General features: G+C 42.1%; 3 protein-coding genes across 3 annotated transcripts; all 3 read right to left on the minus strand.

Moving 5' to 3' along the window:
* Positions 1–425: 425 nt before the first annotated feature.
* PtA15_6A639 (uncharacterized protein) lies at positions 426–2,177 on the minus strand (the record flags this gene model as incomplete). The annotated part of the gene is made up of 5 exons (XM_053170365.1): positions 426–551; positions 615–931; positions 997–1,333; positions 1,575–1,616; positions 1,680–2,177. 5 exons carry the CDS (start codon positions 2,175–2,177, stop codon positions 426–428), a joined length of 1,320 nt encoding a protein of 439 aa, XP_053021564.1.
* Positions 2,178–2,448: 271 nt separating this feature from the next.
* PtA15_6A640 (uncharacterized protein) lies at positions 2,449–4,994 on the minus strand (the record flags this gene model as incomplete). The annotated part of the gene is made up of 4 exons (XM_053170367.1): positions 2,449–2,618; positions 2,709–2,783; positions 2,863–3,049; positions 4,950–4,994. The coding sequence occupies 4 exons, from the start codon at positions 4,992–4,994 to the stop codon at positions 2,449–2,451; spliced, it is 477 nt and encodes a 158-aa protein (XP_053021565.1).
* Positions 4,995–12,963: 7,969 nt separating this feature from the next.
* PtA15_6A641 (uncharacterized protein) lies at positions 12,964–13,304 on the minus strand (the record flags this gene model as incomplete). The annotated part of the gene is made up of 2 exons (XM_053170368.1): positions 12,964–13,106; positions 13,169–13,304. The coding sequence occupies 2 exons, from the start codon at positions 13,302–13,304 to the stop codon at positions 12,964–12,966; spliced, it is 279 nt and encodes a 92-aa protein (XP_053021566.1).
* Positions 13,305–13,507: the final 203 nt, after the last annotated feature.

The following is a 13,507-nucleotide window of genomic DNA, read 5'->3' on the forward strand; positions in this document are numbered from 1 at the left end:
AAAGGCAAACTTCCCAAAAACGAGGATCCTGCCCAGATTCTTTCCGAGAGCAATCCGCCATTAAAGCTCATCCAGTCAGAGAATTCGAAGCTAAGCAAAGAATCCCTATTAAAGGGATTTGGAAAGATGTGGACAGATGATAGGAGGGCATGGCTAGCCGACATCAAGAGTGGTGCCTTTAAGATTGAAAAGATCAACCTCTGAATTTGGATTGATAATTATTTTTATAGCCAAACTATGTTTATCTGATTCATAATAGGAATAAAAATACGGGTTATAAACCAAACCCAAACTGTGCAGTCTCCTCTCAAATAAAAATAACATCATAAAAATTTGAGTTGCAGAGAAAACAAGTGTAGAATTTCAAATTGATTGATGAATTAACAAAGCGGAGCACCAATTGAAAATTTGAAATGAAACTATATTTATGATCGGTTTTTAGCTTTTGTTCTCATTCTCGAACTTTTCTTGAAGTCTTCAAAATGTGTCTGGACCAAACTGGATTGGTATTTTGGATAAAGTGGTAGCCAATAATTTGGATTGCTGTAAATCTAAGAGAAACAAAATACATTGTCAGAAAATTGATATCCAAACCAAATTATAAAGTGCAGTACCTTGTTTTTCTTCAAAAAATAGGCTGCGTGCCTAGCAACTGCAGTAAATGAACTTTCACGGCTCCACATCGCAAGTGAAAATCGCTGTGGTGGTTCCTTTAAATCTTCTTTGAAGTAAAACTTAGCAACCCCGTGGTAGAGAATGCGGAAAGGTCCATGAAAGGAATACCCATGTAGACCAGTATATGCAACTCCTAGCGAAGGCAAAAGGAATTCGCCTCCATAATGATTTCCAAAAAAGAAAACAGAATCAAAGAGGAGCGCATTTTTCTTGTCCCGGTGCGTGTGGATTTGCGTATTGACACTTGCTGTCCGAGCTGTTTGATGAAATAAATACATGTTAGCTTGATGTGAAGCAAGAAATTTGTTAAACACCACTTACAGGCAACAATCATATTCTTTTCAAGCTGTAATTTTTCTTTTACTGAATCGCTCCCATGTTCATTCAGATATTCAATGGCTTTCATGGCTACAGAGGTCGATTTGGGTAGAAATGCGCAATTGATCGCGTAGTTGAGTTTTGAATAAAAGGTTGTTTCGTTTTGCAACTTCGTGATAGCTTCAGTATCATCGGTGTTGGGGCATTCACGCAGGGGATTGGGCAGTGCCGGAATTTGTTGGTTGTCTTTCCAACTAGATCCGTGTCCTTGAAGTTCATCGATCTTGATTGAATCTGCAGTGAACTGAATTTTCTTGTCGAGGACGCCAACAGATTTTTTCTAGCAAAGAAACAGTGTTCAGTAAATTGAGGAAATTCTTTTCAACAATGATAAACAAAACATGTACCCCTCCCAGCCCAAATCCGTATGCCTGAAATGAAACACTGGCATCCAAGCTTTCTGACGGTGATTGAATATCCCCTTTTGTTGTGGAGTTGATTGGAAAAGGTGTTTTTGGCGGTCCTTTGGGAGCCTCGGCAAGATAAGCTGGAGGTTGCTGGTTGATGTGCAACTTACAAACCTTCTTTGCCACCATTTCCTTAAGAGAGTTCAATGCGCGGGTCTTAAATTGACGCAATCAGTTTATTTGGCTATTGAATTTATTGGGATGATAAAAATTACACACATCATGGGCAACATGCACTGAACCTTGGGCTGGGGTCGGATAAGGTGGCAGACCAACACCGACACATATCCCATTCTCGTCAAGAAGAACCACCATCTTCTTGGGATCTAATATTCTACACTGCATTTCCAAACTCCGTGCGTGATTTCGAACAGAGACAAGGTTGGGATAACGAAGACAGAAAGGCATTCTCAAACCGGATTGCACCTGGGAATCTTTCTCATAGTTCTTGATCGTTTGTTGGACAAGAAGGGAGGCATGTAGGAGCTGGTTCTGACGAGTAGTACGAGGTTGACCAGGATCAGAGAAAGTTTCAATTACCGCCTTGATCAAACGGGTGATATGTATATTATTGTTTGTCTCCTGCATAATAAATACCGCCATCAAATCAAAGTCCACCACCTCGGTGGAGCAATCGGGATGCAGTTTTAGCAGCCAGTTATTCGTTTGTCTCATCAATGTGCAGGAATCCGCCTCGGTGTAGTCAATACCGCGCATGATGATTTGTGTTAACTCCGCGAAAACTGGATCAAGAATTGCAAGTCAGTTGAGCTGTAACCCCGCCTTGCCTCTAAGTCCTGAACCCAAGAAATTCGGACATGGTAGGTATGAAAGGGCCTTGACTGTACGCCAAAGACCAATCCATACCACAATAGGATGGAGGCTGGACTGTACGCCCAACACCTCCATCCTGCAGCACCATACAATAAAAAATGGGTTCGGGGGAGGGAGATCACAATCAAAATAAAATTAACAAACCGTGATTGAGTTAAGCAGCCGACTTCGGATTGTGCAGGCCGGTTAAAAACGGTGGAGCGAGCTGGGTGCCAACGACGTTTGAAGCGGTTAAAACAGTGCTAGATTGAGATTTTTTTGAGCTGGGTGCAAGCAGTGCGGCAAGGGGGCTGTTGTCCAAAACCAGCTCAAATCGTCGAATGCCTGTGTAGTTGTGCTGGGTATATTTGTGAAACTTGTATCAGCCAATAGTGGTAAGGTGGATGGCCGAAGCATCTCAAACAGCACCAATACCTGGAGAGCCAATGGGCGATAGGCGATCCACAGTCTGCCCAATTGGATTACGTACCTCGGCGGAATTCGTTAGATCTACTGTATGGGAAACTGTTGGCTGATAGCAGTCGGGTGAATAACGGAAGTATGCGAAACTGCATTGATACATACATACCTGGAGAGCCAACTATACGCGATTCACAGTCCACCCGTTTGGTCCAAGTACCGTGGCGGAGCTCGCGTGATCGAATGTAGGCGTATGGCAAAGTATTGCTGGTAGCGGCCGGATGGTTGGCGGAATTTGGCCGGCAGTTGGGGGGCGGCGGAAGTGTGAAAAGTGCGAATGCCGGGGGCCCATCTATCTGGCAATATGTATATTTCACATACCTTTCACCTGGAAGACCCCCAGGCACAGCGACCAAACTTGCAATAGCACAGATACAAACAAACCCCTCTAGACTCAACTTGATAATCTCAAGAAAGCCAATCTCCAACAGAAGAAATCAGGAGAAGATGAAACTTGAATGGCTTTGTCAGAAGATTGATGAGAATAATTAAAACTAATATAAATGATCACAGTGTCCTTATTTTGACTCCTTTTTCCACTGTGTTTTTTTCTGAAAGCAAACCATTAATTGAATAAACCAAAGTACAAGATTCTCTTTTTTCTTTATTTGGAATGTTTGGATAAACCAAAGCAAAAGATTATCTTTATTTTGTCATTCAGAAAGTTCAGAGAGCAAAGTATGATCCTGATCCTATTGATTTAAATTATGATTACAAATGAGCCATAGTAAAATTTTCTTCTGCTCTATGTTTTATGATTGAGAGTAATTTTGATACCAGCTCTTGATGAAAATTCAAATATCCATTACAAAAGAACATGGCATCTGTGCATAACATTACCAGATTTTCCTGAAGACAACTGACAATGCCACTGGAAATTAAAAGTGGAGCAGAATCATAGCCTTGGTGAGTAGTTTGCAGGTTTTCTCAAATTATAACAAACCATTCCAATCAAAGTCATGTGAACTGTACAATGTATATTTTTGGAAACATTGTTTTGGTCCAAATTGAGTCTCATTTTACTTCACTCAGATCAAAGCCAAAAATTTTGAGGCATTATTAATATAAACCATTTTTTATATCAATACAAAATTTAAACATCATAAAACAGACAGCAGCTGTCTGGTGTTTTTTTTTTTTTGCATGGAGTAATATAATCCTAAACTGGAGTGAAAATTGAACATTTGGATTTTATATCAATGTAAAACTTAAACATCATGAAACAGCAGCTATCCAGTGTTTTGTTTTTTTTTTGCGTGGAGTAATACAATCCTAAACTGGAGTGAACATTGAACATTTGGATGGATTTGATTGCAAGTTACTTCTGCCAGTCTATAAGTTCAATATTTCTCCCAAAGTTTCTCTTCAGGAATTTTATTAATCTCATGACAAGGAAGAGTTGTATAGAATTAATACTGGGACCTTCATGATAATTAAAACGTAAGACAATGAAAAATCAACTGCAAACATCTTACAAAATACATGAAAATTGTATTCATATCTTTATTCACACATCTAAGCTTACTGGGAGGTTGATCCAGGTAATCACCCAATGCATGAAGTGATTGGAACTCGGTTGATTCAGTTCAAAATGTTTACTCAAATGCTTAATTTCCCTGTGAGAATTGGGACTTTTTGGGCCTTGGTCCCGCCCGAAAGGGGGCAAAAGTAACCTGTGCAATCTTTGAGGTTGAAAAATCAATCCCGACCTTCAAAGAAACACTCGGTACACATTCTGAAAACCTATCAAGATCGGTAATTTAACTACACACTCAAACCATTTGTTCCATTGCTACTGACTAACCTTTACCCTGTGACATTCAGATTCGTCTTAATTTTCAAATCAAAGAATAATCCAAAACTTCCGATCAACAGTCCTATTGATTTTTTCAATCGCTCTTGTGCCCGATTTGGTGAATATGCTTTCTTTTTCTACATCAAATTTTTGCAAAAGTGACGGTGTTTTCTCCCTTGATCATGAATGTTTATCATAATTTCCAGATGCCTCCATTTGAAGGTGAGGGGGGGAAGAGGAGAAAGAGAGTTCGCAAACCAACGACTGCTGCAGGTTTGGCCTTTTCACGATCGATTGAACTTGAACATCAACATGCGCTTCGTTCCAATCTTTCCCAGCCAGGAGACAGTACAGCAACTACACGATTGGATCCGGCACTACCAAATCACGATGATATTCACCTTGACGAGATACAATATGAAGGCTTTCACCACTCCCGGGAACATGACACGCAGCAGCCTCCCTACTCACGTGTTGATCAACTACACAATTATTTTCAAAGCGAGCATTACAAAAGGCAGAGGGCTCTTGATGAAAGGTACTGGGAGGAGGTTTATGAGGCTATGTTCTTGTTTTTCAAACAGTGTTCTTCAAAAACTGCTGATTGGGGAGATCAAGAAAAATGGAATGTTGACTGGAAGGAGACATGTGTCTGCAGTCACTTAAGAAAGCGGCCGGTTGTCCTGGTAGATATTTTAAGTTGGTTCTATTAACATCATAATACACTTTTTTTTACTTGCGATGACTGATTCACTTTTCAAAACATTCATTAGGTCGAAAAAGAGAAGAAGTAACATTTTGTGATTGCCAAGCAGATCAGGTTCGGCTTATCCAAATGGGATACATAGGCGGCTCTCCTAAATTCCCAAGAACGGCTTTCTCAATCCGACTTCTACACCTTCACCATATTATATGGAAGCATTGTGCAGTTTCTATTAATCCATTCTCGAAAGCCTTGGACGAGTTCCTCGACCTGAATAACCCACTTATTCTTGTAGCTTGTGCTGCACCCAATTCAGAATCTGTTAAATCGGTATGTAGCAGAGATCATAAAAGTAGAGCATTATACCAATTTTATTATTGAATTTTAGACCCAACAATGGAGAAGAACCCTTGCTGCAGCTGTTGATGCCTATCGAGAGATGTTACGAAGAGAAAAGCTGGTATTGGAAGAAATTCTTGAAATGGGACCAATGGATAAGATGGCTGATATTTGTCCCAAGTGCTACGGACCTTCAGTAGCTGGAAAGAACCCGGAAGAGCCTGACTATATTTTGTGCATGGATGGAAACTTCCAACATCGAAGGCACCTTGCGGCAAGTGTTGAGAGCTTGCCAAAAAAAAAAAACCGGAGTCTCTTCATATCCCCCGAAGAAGTCAAAACAATGGAACAGAAGATGAATACTGAACGCGGTGCAATCAATGCAGATAGCAGCTTAGTACATTATGTTGATTCCTCAGAGATCTCAATTCTTAGCTTACATATTTTTTGATTATCTAGGATCGATGTACAGAGCAGCATACAGCAGCAAATGATTTGCGTGGTCCAAACACATGGAAGGCATGTGATGATACTGGAATTTTTGGAATGGCTTGTCGACACGATCAACTTTTGAGGTTGATCAATATTGTTCAGAGCGGCGAGAAGTATGTTTTGAAAAAAAATCTTCAAAGTTATTTTAACATCAAAAAACTAACTGTATTATGTTAAATGAAAAGGTCATGCTTTCCGATGACTATGATCAATAATCTTATCACAACAACAAATGAAACCGGAGAAAAACCAAAGAAGTTGGCCTTCTTGTACGATATAGGTTGCAATATTGAAAAGGGGATCATCAGTGTTTGAGCTCCATCTTTTTAAACTATCTCTTCAAAGTTTATCATGCTAATCCTTGATCTTCCACAGAGAAATCAATTCCCTGAAGAGCGCGGTGAAAATCGGTTGATGTTTGGAACAAGTGTTTTCCATGCTTATGTACATCAGTGGTTGTGCCAACTCCAATACAACCCCAGACTAAACATTGGATGGGGAATGTCCGATGGGGAAGGGATGGAGCGAAAATGGTCTGGTTTATTGCCTCTGATAAGCTCTTTGAGATACTCAACTAAGGATCATCGACTGGATGCGTTGGAGTTAATGTCTTCTCACCATAATGAAGTAGGAAAAAACAATGCAGGTGTGTGTTTCTATTTTTGCTCGAAGATCCCCCCTAAATATTAATAAATTCAACTCCTTCAGTTAAACTATTGTTAGCACGAGGTATAGAGGTTGAGTTTTTGATGAAGGATGCTCATAGGAAACTCGAAGAATTGGAAGAGTTATTTGGTCACTCTACTGCATACCTGAATGAACAATGGCTTAGGCAAAGAGAGTGCCAGCTCTCTGCAATGGAGACTGATACCGAGAGGGATTTGATGAAACAAGTTTAAGAGCTTGTTGATTTGGAAGACAAACTCGAAGAAACACAGTATGTACTTCATACATAGCCAATCAAATTATGCAAATCAATGACGTCCAATTGATTTTAGTGAAGAAATGATGTTGCTGAGACAAAGGCGGAGAAGGAATCGAACTGAGGAGGAAAGAAGGCATCTTGAACAGCTTCCAGATTCTCTTTTGCTTCTAGAAGAGCAAATTGCGGATATTATTGACGAACTTGGCTCGGAATCATTTCGTAATTTGCCTGGTGCTTCGGGTGAGCTTTTAAAACTGAATGTTATGAGTTTCAGAATGATACTGAAGCTGCTCAATCAAAAAAACAGATGCCAAGACTAAGGCTTTGATAAAGCTCAAAATAAGCAAGTCAAAGCTGTATGAATCTAAAGTTGGTGTTTACGAAGTGCAAAAGAAGTGGGATCAAAGGGGATCAGGTCATTCAATATTTAACCATTCACTTTTGTTTTAAGATCACAGACTGACTTGTATAAGAACATATAGGTACCCGGTTGCAAGCTCGATTCAAAAAGTTGATGAGTGCTAAAGTCAAGCTTTTGAAGAGAAAGTGGACATCGTAAAACAAGAAAGCGCATGATTACAATTTAAATTTTGACCCAGAGGTCCCAGTTTCTTCGCCGAGTTTTGAAGAGGTTAAGCAGCTGAATCTTGAGGATCCCTTTTGGAATATTGGCTTGCTGACACATCCGAATGAACCTTGGGCGGTCGACTCAAACATCCAAACCGGAATTGAGACAATGCTGCTTGCCAGCCATTGCCAGGATGAACTTCACCGGATTTCCAGGGAAGCTCGGCAGGCAGTCAAGTGGGGGATCGCAAAATCAAAATGTTTGGATAACCTATGTCAAATGCTGACCCAAGGTATGGAATCTCAGAGTTTCTATTGTGTAAATTAAATTTAAATGCTAATAAATTGGTTTCAGATCCACCGGTAGACCCCGATCGACAACAATTCTTATCCGACCTTTGCACAAGGCACAATTCTCCAAAATCGGTCATTTCCTCAGTTTACTGCAGTCTGGCTAAGAAGTACTGCCAAGTATGGATGGCATGGAGCTCAGACTGTCTGAAAATTCTGGATTGGAGTGAAAAATATATTAAAACTCAAGACAAAAATGAACCAATACTTCGACAGCAGTGGAGTGAAGTTGTATCAAACTGTTCCTCTCTCTGGGAGAAGCTTGTCCAAGGGGAGTCAGTGATTTTCGACTTTGAAAATGAAGAAGAGCAACAAGAGGAGGAGATATTGCAGCTTGAGGAACTAGAAAATCATAACAATCATGAATCCGATTCCCAGTAGATAATTTAACATTGTTTTCCTAATTATTGCCTGTTTTTGCAATCATCCTAGTGCCCCGGCCCAGCCCCCCTCCTCTTTGTGGATATTTTTAGCTTATTCAAGCGAGGTAGCACACAAAGTACCTTCTAGCAGATAATGTACCTCTGCAACTAATTTGAGGTGACTCACCAGTGTTGATGACTGGTCTATTGGTCATCGAGAGGATTCTTGATGGCTGGTGCATACCGGGCATCGAGAGAACTCAAACCTCCTGATGGCCGGCACAGACCGGTAATCAAGAGGGTTGTATGCTCTGGATTACCGGTCTGTACCGGTCATCAAGAGGGTTGTATGCTCTGGATGACCGGTCTGTACCGCTCATCAAGAGGGTTGTATCCTCTTTATGACCGGTCTGTACCGGTCATCAAGATGGCTGGTGCGTACCAGGCATTGAGAGAACTCAAACCTCCTGATTGCCAGCACAGACGGTTCATTGAGAGGAATATACAACCCTCTTGATGACCGGTCTGTACCAGTCATCAAGAGGGTTTTATCCTCTTGATGACCGGTCTGTACCAGTCATCAAGAGGGTTTTATCCTCTTGATGACCGGTCTGTACCGGCCATCAAGAGATTTGTATGCTCTTGATGACTGGTACAGACCAGTCATCAAGAGCATACAACCCTCCTGAAGTTATTACTGTGCCGAGTGTAGGAGGGAGATGGGTAGAGCTGATTAATCTCAGTAGAATTTTTAATAGTGAGCTGTAAAGAGCTGCAAGACCGTCCTGGTGTAGGTTCAAGCTGAATTGAGCTGTGTAATCTTGGCAAGTCTTGGCTGTGAGCTCTGCGGAGCTGAAAGACTGTTTCCGATTGTAGTCAGGAGCTGGGCTGAGCTGAGTAATTTTGTGACAGTCTCTTCCCCAGCGTTTCTGAGCAGCAAGCTACACCGTTGTGACTGTTTCGAAGTCCATTTGGATGGAGCTGATTAATCTTGCTACAGTAACCCATCAAGCTGTGACAATTTTCCCAGGGAGCTGTGAGGAGCTGGGGCTATAAAATGGTGTTTTGAACTAAGCTCAGATGTTGAATCTTGGTGGTTCCTCTCCTAAAGCTGCAAGACTTTGTACAATATGATGTAGAACCAAGATTACTTGTTTTCCAATTTGATATTTCATTCTGGAAATGGTAAGTTAGATATGACTTGAAAAAAATGGGATGCTGGAGCTGAGCTCTCACAGCTCCAGCCAGAGATCGGTTTCAAACCGAGGATAGTGACACATGCACCTTCGGTTTGGAATGGTAGTATCCATTTGACAAAACTCGGCAGAAGGATTCCCACGCTGGGATGAGATATAGTGGCAGAATCACCAAGAAACTACCAAAGTAGTGGTATTTGGGAGCTGATCAGACTGTAGCTGCTACATTTGGGGGTCTTGTGGTGACTTAAGCTCCATAATGAATCCTTGGTGGCCCGTAAACATTTTGGTAACCATATGACAGAAGGATTCCCATGCTGGGATGAGATATAGTGGCAGGAACACCAAGAAACTACCAAAGTAGTGATATTTGGGAACTGATCAGACTGTAGCTGCTACATTTGGGGGTCTTGTGGTGACTTAAGGTCCATGATGAATCCTTGGGGGCATTTCAACATTTAGGTAACCGTACGTCAGAAGGATTCCCACGCTGGGATGAGATATAGTGGCAGAAACACCAAGAAACTACCAAAGTTGTTATATTTGGGAACTGATCAGACTTTAGCTGCTACATTTGGAGGTTTTGTGTCAGTAAAGGTACATAATGAATCTTTGGGGGCCTGTAAACATTTTGGTAACCATATGACAGAAGGATTCCCACGCTGGGATGAGATGTAGTGGCAGAAACACCAAGAAACTACCAAAGTTGTTATATTTGGGAACTGATCAGACTTTAGCTGCTACATTTGGAGGTTTTGTGGTCAGTAAAGGTAAATAATGAATCTTTGGGGGTCTGCTAACATTTTGGTAACCATATGGTAGAAGGATCCTCAAGCAGGGATGAGATATAGTGGCAGAAACACCAAGAAACTACCAAAGTTGTGATATTTGGGAACTGATCAGACTGTAGCTGCTACATTTGGGGGTTTTGTGGTGACTAAAGGTACATAATGAATCTTTGGGGTCCTTTCAACATTTTGGTAACCATATTTCAGAAGTATTCCCACGCTGGGATGAGATATAGTGGCAGAAACACCAAGAAACTACCAAATTTGTTATATTTGGGAACTGATCAGACTTTAGCTGCTACATTTGGAGGTTATGTGGTCATTCAAGGTACATAATGAATCCTTGGGGGCCTGTAAACATTTTGGTAACCATATGGCAGAAGGATTCCCACGCTGGGATGAGATATAGTGGCAGAAACACCAAGAAACTACCAAAGTAGTGGTATTTGGGAACTGATCAGACTGTAGCTGCTACATTTGGGGGTCTTGTGGTGACATAAGCTCCATAATGAATCCTTGGGGGCCCGTAAACATTTTGGTAACCATATGGCAGAAGGATTCCCACGCTGGGATGAGATATAGTGGCAGAAACACCCAGAAAATACCAAAGTAGTGATATTTGGCAACAGATCAGACTGTAGCTGCTACATTTGGGGTTTTTGTGGTCAGTAAAGGTACATAATGAATCTTTGGGGGCCGGTAAACATTTTGGTAACCATATGTCAGAAGGATTCCCACGCTGGGATGAAATATAGTGGCAGAAACACCAAGAAACTACCAAAGTAGTGATATTTGGGAACTGATCAGACTGTAGCTGCTACATTTGGGGGTCTTGTGGTGACTTAAGGTCCATAATGAATCCTTGGGGGCCTGTAAACATTTTGGTAACCATATTGCAGAAGGATTCCCACGCTGGGATGAGATATAGTGGCACAAACACCCAGAAACTACCAAAGTAGGGATATTTGGCAACAGATCAGACTGTAGCTGCTACATTTGGGGGTTTTGTGGTCAGTAAAGGTACATAATTAATCTTTGGGGGCCTGTAAACATTTTGGTAACCATATGGCAGAAGAATTCCCACGCTGGGATGAGACATAGTGGCAGAAACACCAAGAAACTACCAAAGTAGGGATATTTTCGAACTGATCAGACTGTAGCTGCTACATTTGGGGTTTTCGTGGTCAGGAAAGGTACATAATGAAACTTTGGGGGCCTCTTAACATTTTGCTAACCATGTGGCAGAAGGATTCCCACACTGGGATGAGATATAGTGGCAGAAACACCCAGAAACTACCAAAGTAGTGATATTTGGCAACAGATCAGACTGTAGCTGCTACATTTGGCGGTTTTGTGGTGAGTAAAGGTACACGAAGAATGTTTGGGGGCATTCAAACATTTTGATAACCATGTGGCAGAAGAATTCCCACACTGTGATGAGATATAGTGGCAGAAACACCAAGAAACTACAAAAGTAGTGATATTTGGCAACTGATCAGATTGTAGCTGCTGCATAATGCATGTGTCCCAAAACACAATATTTCTGGGTTTTATATGCAGAACAATTTTTGGATGAAATTTTATGTCAAAATATTCCTCATTAATCTGTGGGTGATAACAAAAGTAGATAAAACAAAGAACCCAACAAAAATATGCTAAACCATGGTAAACTAATTTCAAAAAGGCCTTCTATGCATGTAGCACCTCAAGTATGATGTGCAATATCTTCAGGAAGTTCAACCAACCAAATTAACAATGTTTGCAGGATGGTATCATGAGAGAGGTCAGGGGTCAATGTTTTTCCTTTTTTTGAAAAAAAGTAGATTTGGAGACTTCTTATAACATCAATTGTTGAAGTAAAACAGAAAAAGAAAAAAACTTTGAGACCCCTCAGCCACCCTGGATTAATCCTAAAACTTGCAATGTCTTTTTTTCATGAAGAATCAAATGGTGTATGTAGAAATTTATGAATGTTATCAGGCAAAAAAATAATCATGTGGCTTGAAGCTAACACAGGGGGAAGGAGAGAGATTATAGAAGACTATTAAGGAGACATGCAACACAGACAAAGGTATCAAGAGGAATGAAAAAAATGATCAATATAAATTGATCAATATACGCTATATTGATCAATATACGACATCGCAAATTCATCCATCTTGGTAGTGGGCAACCCGCATGTCAGTGATTTGAAGTGTCACCATTGGTCTGAGCCACAGGATGGGTACTCACGGTGACGCAATTGAACGGTGTGTCCGACACCTTCAAGCGACGGGATGCCCAGCTGCCATAGGACTGAAGGTCCTCTTGGAGCAGGACTTCGCGTACGGTGTTTCGGAGGTGGGCCTTGAAATCCTGACTATAGCCCTGCGAGGGGTCCGGCGTCGAGTGGGCCGCAGTTGGCTCCGCAACGGGGATGGCGATTGGCGGCTGAGGGGGGGGGCCACGGTGGAGGGCCAATAGCAAGATCACAAGGGTGTGTTCCTCTGAGGTCATCTACAATAAAGATGGGGGGTTAGTGGATGTGACCCCCATGGCATTTCACAACACTAACCTGCATTAGGGGCTGTGCCCGTTGAATAAGCTCGCTGCTGAGGGTGAAGGAGCTCTCAACCAGTTGCAGGGCGTTCCCGATCAATTCAAGGTTGTCTGGGCGGACTCCGATGGAGCCCGTAAAACTCAAACAGGAGGATCAGCTCGGGGCAGGACTGGCGCTAGGGGGGCTGTAAGGCATACCTGGACTGCCCTGCGGCAGATATGGCAAGGGGGGTGGACTCATTTGGGTAAAAGTCAGTGATTGCTGGGGCCCAGCTTGGCTCTGGCGATTTGAAACGCCTAAGGAGTGCGGGGATGGAATGTTATTACATATTTAATCCTCCAGCGCGCAAGGGACTCACCGGGAGGGTTTGGGCCTTGCGGAAAGCCCGGGCCTCCATGGCCCTGATCCGCCACGTCCATCAGTCGAGTATCGACATGTTGGTCTTGCGCTTTGGGTTGCACCATGGGAGTGGGGGTGTGGTTGAATCCGGCCATGTTAGAGTAGTTGTATTGGCCGTGATCGACACAGCCATTGCTTGGGAGGAGGGGATTTGACAGTGGCCCACGGTTTTAGTTTGGGTCGGACATTGGATTCGGGTTGGCCATGTTAGAGTAGTTGTATTGGCCGTGATTGACACGGCCATCGCTTGGGAGGAGGGGATTTGGATTTGACAGTGGCCCGCGGTTTGAGTTTGGGT

This window comes from Puccinia triticina, chromosome 6A, assembly GCF_026914185.1.
Source record: "Puccinia triticina chromosome 6A, complete sequence".
NCBI lineage: Eukaryota > Fungi > Basidiomycota > Pucciniomycetes > Pucciniales > Pucciniaceae > Puccinia > Puccinia triticina.